General features: G+C 37.2%; 1 protein-coding gene across 1 annotated transcript in view; it reads left to right on the top strand.

Moving 5' to 3' along the window:
* Positions 1-18696, top strand: part of LOC131041900 (nuclear pore complex protein NUP205) — a 269379-nt gene that overhangs the window by 162418 nt on the left and 88265 nt on the right. The window contains exons 32-34 of the mRNA XM_057975129.2: positions 10519-10709; positions 10801-10930; positions 11060-11137. Of these exons, the coding sequence (XP_057831112.2) occupies positions 10519-10709; positions 10801-10930; positions 11060-11137 (399 nt within the window). The remainder of the gene's footprint in view (positions 1-10518; positions 10710-10800; positions 10931-11059; positions 11138-18696) is intronic.

The raw sequence follows: 18696 nt of genomic DNA, 5'->3' as shown, positions 1-18696 counted from the left end.
TTATGTAATATTTGTTGATGACTACTCTAGGAAAACTTGGATCTACTTTCTGAAATGTAAAGAATCAGAAGAGATCCTTAATAGGTTTAAGGAATTTAAATCACTAACAAAAAACTACTCAGGAAATAAAATTAAAACCTTAAGAACTGACAATGGGGGGGGAATACACTTCAAATTTGTTTAAAGATTTTTTTAAAAATGCTGGGATTAAGAGGGAGCTTACTATACCTTATAATCCTTAATAAAATGGGGTAGCTGAGAGGAAAAATAGGACAATTGTAGAAGCTGCCAAAGCCATGATTCTTGATCAGAATCTAAATACCAATCTTTGGGCAGAAGCAACCAGCACTGCTGTATATATACAAAATAAATGTCCTCACTCCCATCTTGAAGATAACAACCCTGAGGAAGTCTTTACTAAAACAAAGCCAGATATCAGCCACCTTAGAATATTTGGGTGTCTTGTCTATATTCATGTACCTAAGGAGAAAAGATTAAAATTAGAACCTTCTGGAAAAAGGGGAATACTTGTAGGATATAGTGAAACCTCCAAGGCCTACAGAATCTATATACCTGGTCAGAGGAATATTGAACTGAGTAGGGATGTAATCTCTGAAGAAGACTTGGCCTTCAAAAGAGCCCAAAGCTCAATAGAGCTTGAAGTCTATGTCCCTACCCCTAGCATAGATGAAAACCTTGCTCCTGTGCTTCAGAGGGAGAGTCTTGAGGAAAATAAATTTGAAACTCAAAACCCACCTAGAGAAAATTTCAAGAAAAGACCACTATGGGCCACCAAAACTCTAGAAGCTCAGAAGTATGCTGCCCCTTCAGGAACCTTCAGAGAAAGCAAAAGGCCTAACAAACTTACCAACTATGTTGCTCTCATGAATGATCTTTCAAAAGATGAACCTACTAATGTATCAGATGCACTTCAACATCAAGTATGGAAGAATGCCATGTGTGAGGAATACTAGTCCATTATGAAAAATGATGTTTGGGAGATTGTTCCTAGGCCATCTGGAAAATCTGTTGTCACCTCCAAATGGCTCTTCAAAATCAAACATGCTGCAAATGGCAGCATTGAGAAACACAAGGCTAGATTTGTAGCCAGAGGGTTCTCACAAAAGGAAGGAATTGACTATGAAGAAACCTTTGCACCTGTAGCCAGATATACTTCAGTAAGAATAGTCTTAGCCATTGCAGCAGCAAAAGGATGGAAAGTACATCAGATGGATGTAAAGACAACATTTCTTAATGGAGAGATTGCACAAGAAGTATACCTGGAGCAACTTGAAGGGTTTGAGATTCATGATGTAGAATCTCATGTATGTAAACTCAAGAAAGCTCTTTATGGGCTTAAACAAGCTCCCAGGGCCTGGTATGAAAGAATTGACACTTATCTCTCAGGGCTAGGCTTCTCAAAGAATGATGCAGATCCAAATCTCTACTATAAACAAGACAAAGGTGATATGCTGATATTGATTTTATATGTTGATGATTTGTTAACTATAGGGAAAGATCAACTCATAGATCAGTGTAAGAAAGACCTTGCTAAAGAATTTGACATGAAGGACTTGGGACTCCTTCATTACTTCCTAGGTTTGGAAGTATGGCATACTTCTGATGGCGTTATACTAAACCAGGGTAAACATACCTTGGACATTTTGAAGAGATTTGGAATGCTAAATTGCAGACCCATGACCTCTCCAATGGAAACAAACCTTCATAAACTTAAGGAAGCAGCAGCAGAATCACAACCCTCAGATCCCACTCTATACAGGCAAATGATTGGGTCCCTGATGTATCTTGTAAATACGAGACCAGATATCTGTTATGCAGTTAATGCCTTGAGTCAATTTATGTGTGAACCAAAGGAGATACACCTGGTAGCAGTAAAACATATCATGAGATATCTAGAAGGTACCCTAAAACTTGGTCTCAAATATGAGAGAGTTGAACTAGATTTACACGGATTCACAGATTCAAATTGGGCTGGAAGTGTAAGTGACAGGAAAAGCACCTCAGGATGTTGTTTCAGTTTAGGTTCAGCCATGATATCTTGGATTAGCAGAAAACAATCATTAGTAGCATAGAGTTCCACTGAGGCTGAATACATTGCAGCCTCCATGGCTGCTCGAGAGGCAGTATGGCTTAGGAAGCTGCTTGTGGGTTTATTTGGTGAACCAATGAAGCCTACATTTATTCATTGCGACAACCAAAGTTGTATAAAACTTTCATTGAATCCGGTGTTTCATGACAGATCGAAACATATTGAGATTCCATATCATTATGTACGAGACATGGTAGATAGGAATGTGATCCAGTTGGAATAGATTTGTACAGGAGATCAGACAACAGATATTCTTACCAAACCACTTTTAAGGGTGAAAGTTGATCACTTCAGAAAAGGTCTTGGTATGATTGAAATTTAACTTGCTTTGTACTCCTATACTTATTAAGATGTTTTATGTGTAAACTTCTTGTCATGTTAGGACTTTTATGGGTTTAACCCCTTGTGTTCATGTCTAAGAGGTGATGATCACTCAGATAATGAACACTTGTATGTAGACATTATAAGTTGACGATCTTATGATGTTCAAACTAGTTATCATGTTGGATCTCTGGTATGCCATGGATGTGCCATGATTGTGTTATGGTAAAACATTTGGATGAAATGTTAGTGCACATACCACAACTTGGATAAGTTGAGAATTTAGCTATTCTCATGTGCTTATTCTTAAAGTATTGCGTGTTTAGGCAATACTGATATCACGTGCTTAGGTGATATCTTGTCATCACAAGTTGATGTGATGAACGTTTGTATCACGCGTTTAGGTGATACTTCATGTCACGTGCTTAGGTGATGTGATTTCTTGTATCAGATGATTGATGATACTTCATGTCACATGTCTAGGTGATATGATCCCCTAGAGAGTAAGATTACATAAGGAATACTGACCATCATGAGAAATGTGATGCTAGATATGTTGTGTTTCATTTATCGTCCCTAGCTAAGAGGGAGTGTTGATACATGATAGCCTCGGTAAGATAAATGATTGAATGAGAGATAAATGAAGTCTCTCATTCAATCATCCATCTCATCGATAGACTATGATAAGACTTCAGTTATCATTCCTTTATTTGATGATTATTTTTCGATATGTTATGTTCGGTTTTTCTTATATCAATAATCATATAGATATTCACATATATACGATCTTGCTGTGATCGTATTCTTCGATTTGTATATAAATATATATATATATATATATATATATATATATATATATATATAACCTTGCATGCAAATTCCGATCAACATCGGGTTCTTAACCAATGCCTAACTACCGATTAATATCGGTTGCAAATCGTAAAGCACAAAATACCGATTGGTATCGGTTTTACTTGTTAATTATGTGCACACCGATTGGTATCGGTTAAACTTGTTAATTATATGCACACCGATTGGTATCGGTTAAATGCGATTATGGTTGAAGAGGTGCGATCAAGTAATATCTTGATTAGGTATTGCTTGATCCTCCTTATTGGCATATATATATATATATATATATATATATATATATATATATATATATATATATATATATATATATATATATATATCGATCGGTGATTGTGAGAAGAACATCGAAATTGATAAATGCTCCTTCTCCATCTGCAACATACCAGATAATAATCAGATTTATTATATTGTGAATTAACATATACTTGAAAAGAAAAATAACCTTGAATATAACTTGCACCTTGAATTGAAAATTGAAATACATTTACAATTGAGACACTATTGAAAAAAAAAATTGCGCTTTTTGTAAAAATGATGTCAAATTAACTTCAATTGTGCTCACAGCTAGAAAAACTACATGGTTGAGATAAAAGTCAATGGGCCAACTTTTGAAGGTTTGGGGTATTTCCACATGAATCCTCCCACCAAGAACTTGCAAGTAAATAATACTTTTTTAGTTATTTTAATTTGTAACTTGTAAGATACAAGTAAATAAAGACTCCAATAATTCTTACTTGGTGTCTAGGTGGAACTCCCTCAAATAGTTGGTATCAAAGAAAAAAATGTTCCCTTCGCTTGCTTGTAATTTTGCAACTCTGAAATAATGAGGGACCATCCTTACCTCAATCTCTAGTGTCATTCTCCCTATGCATGTTGAGAGGCCCAATATAACCTTACCATTAGGGTTTGTGAAGCTAGAAGAAAAACTTAGGGTTGAAGTAGTACCCCATTGCATGAATGGGTTGGGGGAGGAGGTTGTTTCACCTTCAATCAATAATCTCCTAGATGGGATCATATGTATCTCTATTTGCCAATGATAGTTTGAAATGTCCTTTTTAGTCATTTCAATGGCCTCTTAAATGTATCGAATTAGGATTTGCTCCCCATCCTCTAAACACAAAACTCTACCAAAGGCTTTGACACCTAAAACTACAAACAAATTAAAGTTACAAGGTAATCTAGGTTGTTTGTTCTAGTATGGGTGTGGGTACGAGTATAGCTACCAAGTATGAGAGTATGACAAATTTTCTGCCTGGGGTATGAGTACAGGTTTGGATTTATAATAAACATATTTATGGTCAAAATTATAAATAATAAGAACAATGATACTCAAAATTGCCAATTAATAGAATATTTAAATACGTCATATTCATAATTTGTGAAAATGAAAATTTCCAAGTCTTAAAATGTCACTACACAACAAAAAATCAAAATTACAATAAGTATTTAATAGTCTTCATGTTCATCTTCATCAAAAGCTTCAAGGTCAACATTTGGCTCATTTTCTTTTTAACTACAATCAGTTGCATTGCCACTCATGCTAGTTTTGTTGTGTACAGAAGCTGCCTCATCCATAGAGAATTCATGAATCTATGCAAATTTAGCATCTGAATCAGCACACTCAGGACTTATATCCTAGTTCTTTGTCACACGCTCATTGTATTTATGTGTCTTATGTGACAATAGACGAAGGTTGTAGTATACAATGACAAGATCCTCAGGTAATGGTTGCGCCTAAATGAAAGCATGTAGTATGTGCTCCATTTTTGCCTAGCTGAAGAACTTGCAACATGTTGAATTTGTATACAACATTTAGTATTTATTTTTCTAAATATAAAACATAAATTATATTATTGTAAAATATAATATATAGCATTATATCATTGAATGAAAAACAAAAAATATAAAAAACAAAAAGATACATATTGGGGAGAGAATTTTAATTGTAAAAGGCTGCAAGTGAATGGAGCCTTGACTATGTATATACCATCAATCAAGAGCATCTTTCTTATATTTGTCACGAAGAGTGGAAATGTCATGATTCCTTGAGGATATGAACTGGCCAAACTTGCTCAAGTCAACACTTCAGATATCTTCATCTGGAAATATCTTTCTAAATTTAGCATTGCAGCTAGTAGAAAGCTCCTCATCCGTATATGGTGGCATTGATGCAGAGCATGAGTAGAGATGATGTAAAATCCCAATTAACAACTTGGAAGTGTATTTCGGCCATTATACAACGTACTTCCCTCACAAACAACCACTAGTCCTTGTAGCCCTCCTGAAGGGTCTATTCCCCCAAAACTTTCGAGGCATGAATGATAATCAAAATGGAAGACCAGTTTCAGATACCCTTTTTGGCCTTATTTAACATATCCCAAATTTAGGGTAGGTTGTTTTGTACGGACATGCCCTAATTTTGATTGTCCTACTTCTTGACCCTAGGCATGGTAGCATCAAATTGGGTTTTTCAACCATAAAATTCAAACCAGACTTGATAGAAAAATTATAAACATAGTTCTAGACACCCATTTGGCGTTTTTAATAAATATCTTGAAATGGGTAGGGGGTGTTTTGGAACACGGGACTCAAATTTGGACCTTCTCCCTAAAATTAGGCCTACTAGGGTTTCAGACCTGCACTCACAAAAATGATCATAACTTCTGCAAAACTTCATGAAATTGAACCAAACCAAAATCAAGTGCAACTAGATTCATTTATCCTTCTGTTCCTGTTGGTTTCAAGCCAATACAAGTCCGTACAAGGACGTACAACACGCTGCAACAGGACTGTTACAGAGAAAATCTGGGAATTGCAGCCATTAGAATGTTCATAACTCAATGAAATTGAATGAAACAAAAAGGAAAAGAAAGTAGATTCGATGGTATTTCATCCCCATTCGTTTCTTGATCAATATCAATTCATACAGACATGTACAATGCAAAGAAACAACAGGGAAATGTTCATATTTTCAGAAAACAGAGATATTTCATTATTACAACTTCAAGATTTTCAATAATCACCCTCTCCAACCACCTCCAACCATGGAATTCAAGTTGGAGGCCATATTTATACATTTTCAATCAATTCCAACTGTTTTGTAACCCCTTCTTGATTAACATTGACCCTTCATATTCCACATTGTGCAATTTTGCAACATTTGCAACATTGACATTTTTAATAACAACTAAACACTTCCAATCACCTAATGACCTAACTTAGACTCCAACACCCATGAAATGGTCTTGTTAGACCTTATTACACCAAATACACAAAACTAAAACCAAAATGATGAAATTGCCTCATGGAGGCATGAAATCAACTAGGTGCTCCTGGACTAGGCATCCTTCTTGGCAAAGAAATTATCTCTTTGCTATAATACTTTGACAACAAAATGCTAAGAGATGTAAGGGGGTGGTCATCTTGTTTCAACAGTCAACGATAATCTTTTGTACAGTTTCGGAAAATGTTTCCATTGGGTCATGTTCCTTAGCTTTTCTAATTTTTCTTATTTTCTCCATCATAGAGTCATGCCATCATAAATTTCATTCAAACATGGGTGATTTGTTCGAACATATTTGCTGTTGCACCAAAAGAGCGACTTGTCAACAACCGATACAAACGTTAAAGAAACAGATCCATTGGAGGCAGCTAGTCCATGTGCCAAATCCAAAGGGGGATGCTTGAGGTTAGTCCAACAATCCCCCCCTTAGCATCACCCAAGGGGATTCAAACTTGCTGGAACACGTTTGCTGTTGCGCCAAAAGATCGATTTGTTAACATTCGTTACAAACACTAGAAATAAATGGATTCATGGGAGGCGGTTGGTCCATTTCCTGAATTTGAAGGGGGATGCTGGCAATTAGTCCAATATGATTAGTATCAACATGCATAATCATGCTAATGATGAGTTTAGTAAAATTCAAAACATATAACACACTTGTGGACTATTCATCATCTAGGATTAATGCTTTTACTTTTTGGGCTCTTTTTATGTTTAGTTGTATCCATGATTCCATAGACTCCATAGGCTCTTATCAGCATAGAACTCAAGGCCACTCACACCTTCCCATTTTGTCTTAGGACGATTGTGTGAGATTCAAATTGGGTTTTGGTAACCTTATATGGTATAAAAAAAATGCAAGTGACAAATCAACAATTAAAAATAAAAGTCAAAAAATTAAAAAGGATGTGAAAAAGTAAAATTTAAATTACATTAAACAACTTCGACTTGGAGAAGGTCCTCAAGATGCCTTGTGACATATGATGATCAGTCACAAACATTTGGATCTTCTTGCCCTTAATGTAGATTTATTTGACCCACTCAATTTGTTGGCCAATATTTTGCAATATCAAATTAAGTGAGTGGATTACACATGGCGTCTTAAAAATGTGATTGTATGTACCCTCTGGTTCCACTATAGATCCAACAAGTCTACAATTTTGAGCATTGTTCGTTATCACTTGGACATTTTTGGGGTCCACCATTTCAATGGATTCTATGAGGATATTGGCAATGAAAGTTGCATCTTTCACTTGCCCCTCACAATCCACTACCAGTTTTTTCCCCTTTATTGGTTCTCAAATCTGCACACTTCAAACCCTAAAGATTTGTCAATTCTTATGATCAAATTCAATGGGAGACTTGGCCAACGAACGGGAGATTGTTTGTACTTTGCACCTATGTCCTCTGCACTTCAGGATCTGCCAAACCTATGGGGGTACACCATTTCTTCAACAACAACTAATTTATCATTCATTACAATCAGGCAGATATTTTCTCATTTACTTACACCAAGATTAGAAAGAGTAAACCAGACTGGCAATATTCTTGCATTTATTTTACTGTTGAGCTCTGAGAAAATGCAACTCCTAAACTAAAACAAAACATAAACAAAACTGATTCAAATGATTTATCTTTAAATTCTTTGGTTTCTTGGACGTTTGGGCAAATAGTTCCCAGATCAGTGCTTTATCTGGGCAATAGAGTTGGACTCCAATATACAAATGCTTCCTTATGACACCAAAACTTCATATCCAGGGGTACACATGGATTACTGCCTGATAGTAACACACTCAAGAAAGACTATCCACTGCAACTATTCCAATTTGTCATGAGCCTGATTTGAGGGCCTAGTTGGCCTCGATGCGGTGTTTCATAACACCTGATAGCTATCTTTTGTTATTTTAATTTTGCTTTAATTCTATTAATAAATTGGGAATTGTATTTTCCTAAGTCTTTCTGTTTGGTGGCTGGTGTGCCATTTTACCCAAAGTTTTGTGGTCGGCTCCCTTACTACGGCACATGCCTATTTAAGGTGAGTTCGGCATGGGTAGTGTTCATGCTTAGATGGTCATGTTTTTGCCTTGAGCACGACTGGTTCTGGACGACAAACCCAGACCAACATCAGTACGAAGCTTGTAAGGAGGCTCCAAGAATGAAGAAAGGTCGAAGAATCATGGGAGGATTAGATACGGTGCGGCTAGATATCGTGCCAATAGGCTTGCAGGAAGAAAGATAGAACATAGCGCAGAAGATAGGAGATTCATTCCTGCTGCCTGCAAGAGGATTGTCGTATTCACCTCTCCCTTTGTCAAGTGACAGGGCAAAGCTTGACTTCTGGTAATCCATCTCAAGTGTGGTGCAGAAGTAACAAGGAGCCAATAAATCCAGACAAGGAGAGCGTCATTTGCAGAATAGGAGATCAAGCGAATAGATTGATATAGCCGATCCAATCAACTGGTGTTGTCGGGTAATTACGTCATATTATAATTAGAACATTACGAGTGTTAAGGGTCGGTGGTTACGTGACGGTTGTCAGCAGTTGGCACCGGACAACCTACACCGACACCTATATATATGTACTTGGTTTCCTATTTCAGTGTGCAGTTATTGTGGAGGAAAGGAATGTTTTGAATGTTTTGAAGGTCGTCTCCTGACGACAACTGGCACCACTCATACTGGGTAGCTACAGCTTGTGCTTAGGAACGTAAGCCTATTGAGCTCCATTGTCCACCTATAAGAGTTGGAAGTATTCATTCAAAAGAAATCTGTATGTTTTCTTTCTGTATGAAATTCTAAGGAGGATTGGATGATGTGTCAGTTTGTGATTATATTGAATTGTATGTATGTATACATACATAGGAAGGAACTCCCAAACCCTATATATGTATATATATTCTTGAAATTCAATATATTCTCTGTTTTGTTATGAGTTGTTTGTGAAGTCTGTGTTTTTCCGTTATAAGATCAATTGGGATCTTTTCACAATTGATCCATAAATGAATGCATAATTCTCCATATTTCACTTAGAACTGTTTAATTCATCCCTTGAATGAATGTAATAAATGAAACATTTAACTCAGGAAAGCTGAATAGACAAACATGCAAGATCCTAACCTCTCTATTTGAAAGAAACACACACATCCATGGGGACAGTTGCTGGAAACACACACAGTTATGTTTTTATTAAATCAACCTTAACAAAACAAGTATCATGCAAAGATTCTCTCCTGCAACCCAAACTTAGTCACCTCCTCATACAGAAAACTATTTCCCAAACCTGTGGACATACTTGTGTCCAAAATCCACAACCCCTTCACAGACCTACAGACACTTCTTTTATAAGAAAGTTCAAATAATGTCGGCCTCAAGTGAAAAAGTAGAAACTTTTTACATATTAGGTCATTATTTAATATTTGTTACATTGAAATTTGTAATTTCTTATCTGATTGGTCCATTGGAAAATGAATCTCTAAAAACATTTGCCAACTCCCCAAGTACTCAGTGAGTTTGTGTACTATGGTATCAGCACCATTGTTTAAAATATATTAAAAAAGAGAATATATTAGTATGTTATAATCACATGATTTAATAACAAGAAAAATCTTGCTTAACTTATAGCATAACAGTGAAAAGAAACTGAAATAAGTTTGCTATGAGCAACGGAAGTCTCACTCAAGAAAAGCTTACCATTTTTAAGGTACAAATTTCTTATATTCATTTGCTTTAGTTTAATTGAAAATCTTTCTCTATGTACAAGTTTCAAAACACATGAAAATTATTAAAACAACCAAGCCAAACATATCTTGAAGACTTTCTAGATTTATTTCACAAACCTATTGGTGTGCCTATTGAACCTTGGAGTGCACTTTCTAGTTTGTTTTCTTATCCAAATTGTGGAAGGTAATCGCTTGTTTATGTAATGGTGCAGGTGGTGTTAACTTCCATGGCAAAATTGCAAGAACAAAGTTTCCTGTCACCTGGAGGTGAAAGCACAGATAATGTCACATATATTGATATTCTTTCATCAGCACACTTGTCAAATGGTGCTTGCCATTCAATATTATCAAAGCTTGTTATGGCGATTCTCCGGAGTGAATCCTCTGAAATATTGCGGAGACGGTACTGACATTTGTGCTTAAAAAAGTGCTCTTCTTGTTTTCTCTGAGGAATATATTTTTCCCCTAATATTTAATGGAACTTGTTTTTGTAGCCAATATGCAATCATGCTGAGTTATTTCCAGTATTGTTGTGGCATGCTTGATCCAGATGTGTCTTTAGGCACAATGCGTGATTTGTTAATTGAAGGGCAGGATGGAGAAGATGATGTGGATCTTCAAAAGGTAGTTGGGTCTGCAATTAACATGTAGGCTGTCTGGTTTTACTGTTTAAATTATTTGTTATTTGTTAAGCATTGAGATGCCCCGCTTTGTGAGGTTTTGTTTGAGATTATGATAATGTGATTGTTTCAGATTGACAAGGACCAGGCAGAACTGACCCAAATGAACTTCTCAATATTGAAACGAGAAGCCACAGCTCTTGTTGACGTGGTAAATCTTCATCTCATTCATCTCTTGGAGATTAATTTTATTATTTTGCTTTTTGGTTTGTGTAAAATGAATGCTTATAAAAGAAGAGACAATTAAGGTGTTTACATGTATGAAGTTTATAAACCTAATTAGATTATCAGAGTTTGAAAAGTTAGGCAAGAGATTTTAATGGTAGTTACTACTGTTAACAAATAATTACATAAACAATGAAACATTTTATTGGCATGCAACAGTTCTTTTGTGAATTCACTATAGTTTCATAACAATTGGTACAGAGTCCTTAAATTTTAATTCTGATGTTTATTTTTTATTTTTCTCAAGGATAGCAGTATTGATTGACATTTATTTTAAACATAACTGTTTGATGGATGATATTAGTAGAAATTGATAGCGATTGCTTCTACTGTATTTTTGTTAGTTGAAATCGGTTGCAGTTGTATCCCATATAGTCAATTTGGTATATTCCAGTCTTGCTTTTTTTCTTTTTATGATGGAGTCATTATTAAGTTAATTGTTGATCGTTTTATTTGAATAAATTTTTTAGTAAAAGAAGGAAAATCATATTTAGCCAAATAAGGATGATCAAACAAATCAAAGTTGTGGATATTTTCAAAGGGATGTTGGAATTCCTTCCAACCCTTGCTACATCGAATCATCCAAATTAAGCTTCACTATTTCATTGAACAATGAAGGCAATGACAAGGGTATCTTGGTATTACGCATCCAAGATGATATTTCACCTTGCCACAGCAATATGCTTGCAGTACTTAAAGGAAGGAGTTGGTAACTCTGGAATGGCAATTATTGTATACAGCTTTGCCATTTGGGGTTAGTTGTTTATCATTAAGATCTGTAGAACCTGGGAGCCACTTGAGCATGGGAATCTTTCCTAAGCTGTTCATTTTCCATGCATAGCTATACATAGACTAACAATTTTATAGTAATAGCTTTTGGTGAACTTGTGTTATTAATATACTTCAGATTTTACAAGACAGGGAGTTTTCCTGAAGGTTTTATGGGAAATAGATCCAATTGATGGCTGTTTACTCCCGTAGGGAACTTATTATTTAATGTGTAGCACTGTAGAGTACACAGAAATATCATTTGCAGAACATAACAATTGCTAGTACAAGAGTGTTTTAGAAAGATTTATCATTCATTACCATACGCAATGTGTACAATGGTCAACTGGTTCTTGACAGAACAAAATGAGTACAATAAAAACTATCCGATGGTTGGTTAAGATTACCAACCACCTGGAACTACCAAACCCAACTACTGGGAACAAGTGACAACATTACATAAGTAGCCGACTAATACTTTTACGATTAACACTTGGCTAACAAATTATTTATTCATGAACACTTGACATAAACTGTTGATTACATTAGACCCCCCCCAAAAAAGTGGTCTTCCAGATGACAAAAACCAAAAATGGGGCTACGTACAAGAAAGAGCTACTGAGGAGGGTGAGAGGATGTCTTTGGGCAAGTAGAGGATGTCAGAATGAATGTGGCCTCGAAAGTTGCAGTTGCTTCTTATGGATCTTTAGGTCACATTCTGCCACTAGCTCATGTTCCTGTGATCCCTTCAACATGTGAACTGCTTCCATCAGGCCCTGCCTGGTTTGCTCCAATTGTTGAGCTGTAGCCTGCAGTTGCTACTCCTGTGATGGCAACTTGGCATCCTTCTTTGCCAACTCCACATTTTGCTGCTCTAGGCGACTCTCTTGCTTAAGCAATTGCTTCTCCCTCTTGGCCAAGGTGGTCTCCAAAGCCATATGATGCTCCCTCTCTGTAGTGGTGAGTTGAGTCTGTGTGATATCCCCTATTTGCGTTGCCTTAGAATTTTGCTATGAATCACAAAGGCAACAACTTAGGGTTAGGAATTACCTTTTTGTTAAGTAAAATATCTCTTAAATTGACGTGGTCTCGGAATCGAATCCTGCAATCATAACATAAGAAACATATACCCGTATGTAATATACGTATAATATTAGGGTTAGTCTATAACACATGATATTAATAGACTATCTTTAACATCATTTGAGAGGAGAAGCATGGTAGGACTGCCCGAACCCATCCCACAATAGGCCTAAGAGCAGAAATTTGCCCCCCTTGGCCTCGGTGGCAGGCAACATGGACATCCACTCGGGGTCCCTACCTAGCGGGGTGCTTATCTCTGCTTTCCCTAACCATGCTTCATCTCCTAGGGTTAATAACCATCACTACAAGTTGGAAACGAGACCATATGGGAGTCTCGAGATTGTGCTATCTAGGGGCAAGAGCGTTACTTTGACCCTCTTGGCCTCGGTGGCAGGCAACATGGACATCCATCTGAGGTCCTTACCTAGATGGCAATCACTCCTTTCATACTCCTCCTTCCTCCCATACATGGGGTTTGACAAACAGTTTTATTGATCATGCAATTTATATCAATCATTCATATATGCATATTAGAAATGAACAAGTAAATATATACCACGATGCACAATTCTTTAGATTGCTAGATGCAGTAGGTCTGAATCAGATTAATCTGAATCTGATCCCACTTATATTTCTGCTGATTACACAATTGCTGAATTTTGTCTTGGCTTGTGTTCCTATAGGATCTGATTTGCCTTTGTTATGATATTAATTGCCTATGTTGCAGAAGTTACAGTTCTTGACGGCTTTTGCTATGTATCTCATTCTCCTTCTGTTCGATGCAGCAGTATGTTTAGGAAGATGATTCCCTGTTTTGGCTTACAAGATTGTGTCCAATGGCTGACATGTATATTTCAATTTGTTGGGATTGCTGATGGTCAGTTTGATTATTATTATTGTGTTCCTTTCCTTGTTCAATTGAAATTGATGCCTCTTTGAGAGGGATTGATCCTCCTCTTATATCTTTACTATGGGTGGGATGTCTCAAATGACACATCCGATGGCTCTTCTTAACTATCAATTGGTTTTTTCTTAATACGGGTTGTCATTGTGATCAGTTTATTTGCTTTGCTTTATCATTACTTACCGATGGCTTTTGAATGTGTTTAAATTCAATGACTCTTCTTCCTTATCATTATCAACTTGTATAGTCCGATGGGAGACCTTCGAATACTTAGGGTGGGATTGTGACACCTTCCCTTTGTAATTATCAACAATTTTCTTGATTGGCATGATCTCGTCTTGCTGAATTGATCCATGATGGTAGTTGATATATCTCATTATATGGTCATGAGGCAATCGACACTCTTTCTGTTATTCTATGATAGTGATGAATACAAATGGATGTTTGATAAGAAGGGGTCTTTGTTTGCTAGTTCCTTTCATGTAACTCGGGGGCATGATAGTCCGTTTGGCAATCTGCTTCAGAGGAATGCGGATATGAGTAGATAACTCGCTCCTAGCATCTTCTGTTGGTTAAGTGCATTCACCTTGGTTGTATGAGCTTCCTCCATAGAAGTTGCTGCCCTCATCATTCTGTAGAATATGTCCCGAAAGCATGCTTCTATATTGTGGAGTGTAGTAAGCACTCGACCATGCCTTCCAGCCGCGTTGGGATGGGGTGGGTGCCATGTTGCTAGCATGTCTAGGGTCTCCATTGTGGGCCATCCATGAGAGTCAAAGCAATGGAAGAACTCCCCACCATAGCCTACTTACATAAATGCAAGAATCTTCTTAGCTTTAGTGGCCACCAATGGAGCAAGACCAATATCCATCTTCCGAGAGACTTTGACCACCTCCTATGTGACCATGGTAATATTTTCCAACTTTGACAGGTACCTTTGCATTGTATTTGGTACATCATGGGAATCTGGTTCGAAAATTTGTATGTGCATCACTTGGCTCTCATCCTCACTAGAGTCATTTGAGTCCTCACCCTCTAGAGCCTTACCCTCTAGAGCCTTACCCTTAGCTGATTGAGTAGTAGCACCCTCCTACGTGCCGTGCTTGGTAGGTTGAGTAGGCATGGGCTCATCCATCTCGACAATATGAATCGTCTCCACTGGTTCCCTTGCGAGTACCAATTGTGCTTCTTCCTGCTGAACTGCCTGCTCTACCTTTGCAATTGCCTTGTACTCTGCATCTCCTTCCCTTGGTAGTGAATCCAGGTCCTCCTCCAAGGGACTTGGTGATGGTGGTGGTGGAGCGGTTGGTGCCACTTGAAATTTACTAAGCCAACTATCTACCTTGGTAGCTTCAATTCGCTTCTCCGAATTGGGTGGTGTCGGTTGCATGGCAACTAGCATTTTTGGAGTGGCATCTGGTTTTGGTGCGGTAGTTGGCACCGAGATGGCCACACCTTGTAGTGTTGTAGCAACTAAACACAATTTGGCAACAATGATCACTGGTGTGGCTTCCCGAACATCTTGTGTAGAAATTCTTAGTGGTGTAGTGGACGAGAGTATGGCTGGCGAGAATGCAACACACCCGACGATAGTGTTTGGTGGAGGTGGTGGTGGCGGCCACACTAGCACTGAGTAAGCTCTTGTGGAACATTCTTTTTCCAAATTGAATTGCTCGGAACTAGTATTCATTGTGTCCTCATTGGATGAGGATGAGACTACAATTGTCTCGCCTTCGCTGCTATCTGGTTTGCACTTCCGTTTTGTTGGCTAAGGCATAGTTGATGGTCTGGCCTCCTCACTAGCCGGGTGAATGTCTAATTTAGTCCTAAAATATGCTGTTGGCCACTCTAACTCTAACTGTTGCACAGGTTGTAGTCATCCCCATTTGTCAGGAGGAACTTGCGTGTGGATGACATCGAGGAATAACCCAATGGCATGTTGGATGATGTAAAAGGCCTTGTGCTTGAGAGTGAGGAAGTCATGAATTCTATCTGATAATCCTCTCACCTAATTATAAACTCTTCCGATGCTAAGGTGGATCATAAAGTCGATTATCCAAAAAGCAAAGGTTGAAGCACAACTAGAGCCCATCAACCGACACTTGAGCAGGGTTAGTATACATTTCCATTTTGCTGTGGCTAGAAAGTTCTTTTACAACCCTCTATTTTCTCTTCACCTCTGAATACCTACGCACTCCTCCTGTGTCAAATCTTGTCTGTACATGCGCTCAATTTGTGTCTCTTATTTTTGTAGACTCACCTTCTTGGTTTTCCCTACATAATTACTCGTAGAAGGTATGTCCAACCTCCATACTTTGCTGCCAACTTTGACATTCACTTGTAAGATTTTCCCAAATGAGGGAATCTGTCATGTCTATATCATCATTTCATTGCTTGCTTCCACTTGCAATCTAGGGTCAGGAAGGTCGATTCCCTTTAGTACTACTCGCTACTATTGGTTCTAGTGTTGATAATAAATGCTGAACTTTGGCCTTCCTGGCTTTATAGTCAGGCATGTTGTTAGGATAACTATCGCCGCTTCTCAATTGTCATGGATTGCCAAAGGTGATTTTCACCATGTGTCGCCTACCATGAAGGTGTTGTACCAATGAAATTGCTTTGCCATTAGCAAGCTGTACGAAAACTATAATATGTCGTACTAAATAATGATGATGTTTGGAGTTGTGATGTTGTAGCACTAAGAATGACCATATCAAGTTGAGTTGTCCCACGCATACGGATACAACGAGGATTGCCTAACCCAAAAATGCTAGAAGTTGTTGTACCCAATGATGTGAGTGTGTATGACCTTAGACTCAACTCAAGGACCTGCATGCAATATACCAAGGAGAGCCGTGTGCTGTGTGCCAAGAGTCATACAAAATAGTGGTCTATATGGTAGGCTAATGAAGAACAAGCTATACAGGGTTAAAAAATTGTTGAAAGGAGTGAGGTAAATGTCATGCACCTTAGAGTGATGTGAAAAGGAAGTTGTACGGTTTGACAAAATCGTTGTATGGGAGGGAGATGAAGTGGGGTGTCGAATAGGGCAAGGAAGAAGGTGTCGTACTTGGTGATGGATTTGCCTAGGTTGTCGTACCCCAAACCAATTACTTCAATTGTACTAATAACTTTCAGAATCGCCGTACACTAGAAGGGGTCTTTTCTTGAAATGAAAATACCCTTCGCCAATAACCACCTATATATATAATACCGATGAGTTACAGGTTTTGGTCGATTCTTTAATATTTTGTCCTTGTACTTCATATCCCATTTCAAGTTTTTTCCCCATTTGTTTTTTTCATTGGCTTTTTAATGATAACTCTTGGCATTTTGATAATGTTTTCCTCCATCATATTTGCTGTTTTCAATATTTTAATAAAAAATTGCTTCCTCTAGTTTTTACCCCTCAATGTCTTTTTCAATTTTAATTTTTTCATCCTTATTCCTTTGTAATAAATTTTCCCTTTTAATTGTGAATTGTGGGCCAATAGTACCTCAAATTTATAATGGAAGTGCATTGAGGAAATCCAAAGGCGTTTGATTACAAGCAAGTTCAAAATTAAAATCACGGTTCCTTATGATATAATGCTGAATGAAATTGGTGCTTCTGTAATTGAAGCAATTGCTATGTTTGCGTCTCATTAGATATCTTAAAATAATTGGACAAATAGAAGAAGGTAGATGGCTTAATTTTGTTTTTAGTGACACTTTGTGCAAAGAAAGAACATCTGGATGCAACAAAACATCAAGTGGTTTAGTAAATGAAATATTTACTTGAATGTGTGCCCCACGAACAGTAAAGTGATAAAGGCTTTTATCATGGATAAGTTTCATAAGTGTATTTGGGGTAAAGAGCTAGCAAGAAAGAAAAATTATTATATCAATGAGTTCAATCCGACTAGTGATCACCTTCAAAATGCATACATGGGGGCTAATTTTCGTGGAAAGCCAAAAGTATTATTGCTTAATTAAGAACTGGCTCTCATCAACTCCATTGTGAAATTGGTAGTTGGAAAAGACCAAGAGAAGCTAGGAAAGAAAGAGTGTATTTTTTTCACGTCTGGGAAAGTAGAAAGAAAAAAACATTCCATTTTAGAATGTGATGCCTTCAAGGATAGCATGGACAAGTATGGTAATATCTTGACAGCTGGATCTTGGTATAATTTATTCAGCGAGGATTTTGTTTAGAAGTTGATTTCTCTCATCATCACCTTGCATAGGAAACGGACAAAATTGCAGAAGTCAGTTTGATCATATGGGCTGTCCCATGGATTATGTTTAGTCTCATGGACGCTAAAATTATTTCCTCTTCTTATTAGTTTTGGAGTGCCTCATGATACTGTTTGCCTTTCAAATCATTCACAATACTGTATTTATATTCTCATGCCATACAATTGATTCGTAAACTAGGCCAGTAGTTATAGGCACACTTGCATCTCCTTTTCAGCATTTCTAATCATATCCATTTTGCCATGTTAAATAAGTATAGAAGTATTGTTTGGTATCGCAAGTTTTTGTAGTTTATATTCCTTTGCATGTTTATTATAACTTATAGTTTAATTAAATGCATCCATCTTCTGGTTAGACTGCAATTTGTGATATAAATCTCAACATCTAAAAGTGGTAAGGTAAACGAGCAAATTTAAATTGAACAATTTAAGCAAAATTAAGCATATTTAACATGGGTTCTCACAAACTTAGGTTAGGGGCACCCTTTGGCTTTTCAT

The sequence above is a fragment of the Cryptomeria japonica genome, chromosome 1 (assembly GCF_030272615.1).
Source record: "Cryptomeria japonica chromosome 1, Sugi_1.0, whole genome shotgun sequence".
Classification (NCBI taxonomy): domain Eukaryota; kingdom Viridiplantae; phylum Streptophyta; class Pinopsida; order Cupressales; family Cupressaceae; genus Cryptomeria; species Cryptomeria japonica.
Note: the sequence above shows the minus strand (reverse complement) of the source record. Positions and strands in the feature narration are given on the sequence as shown.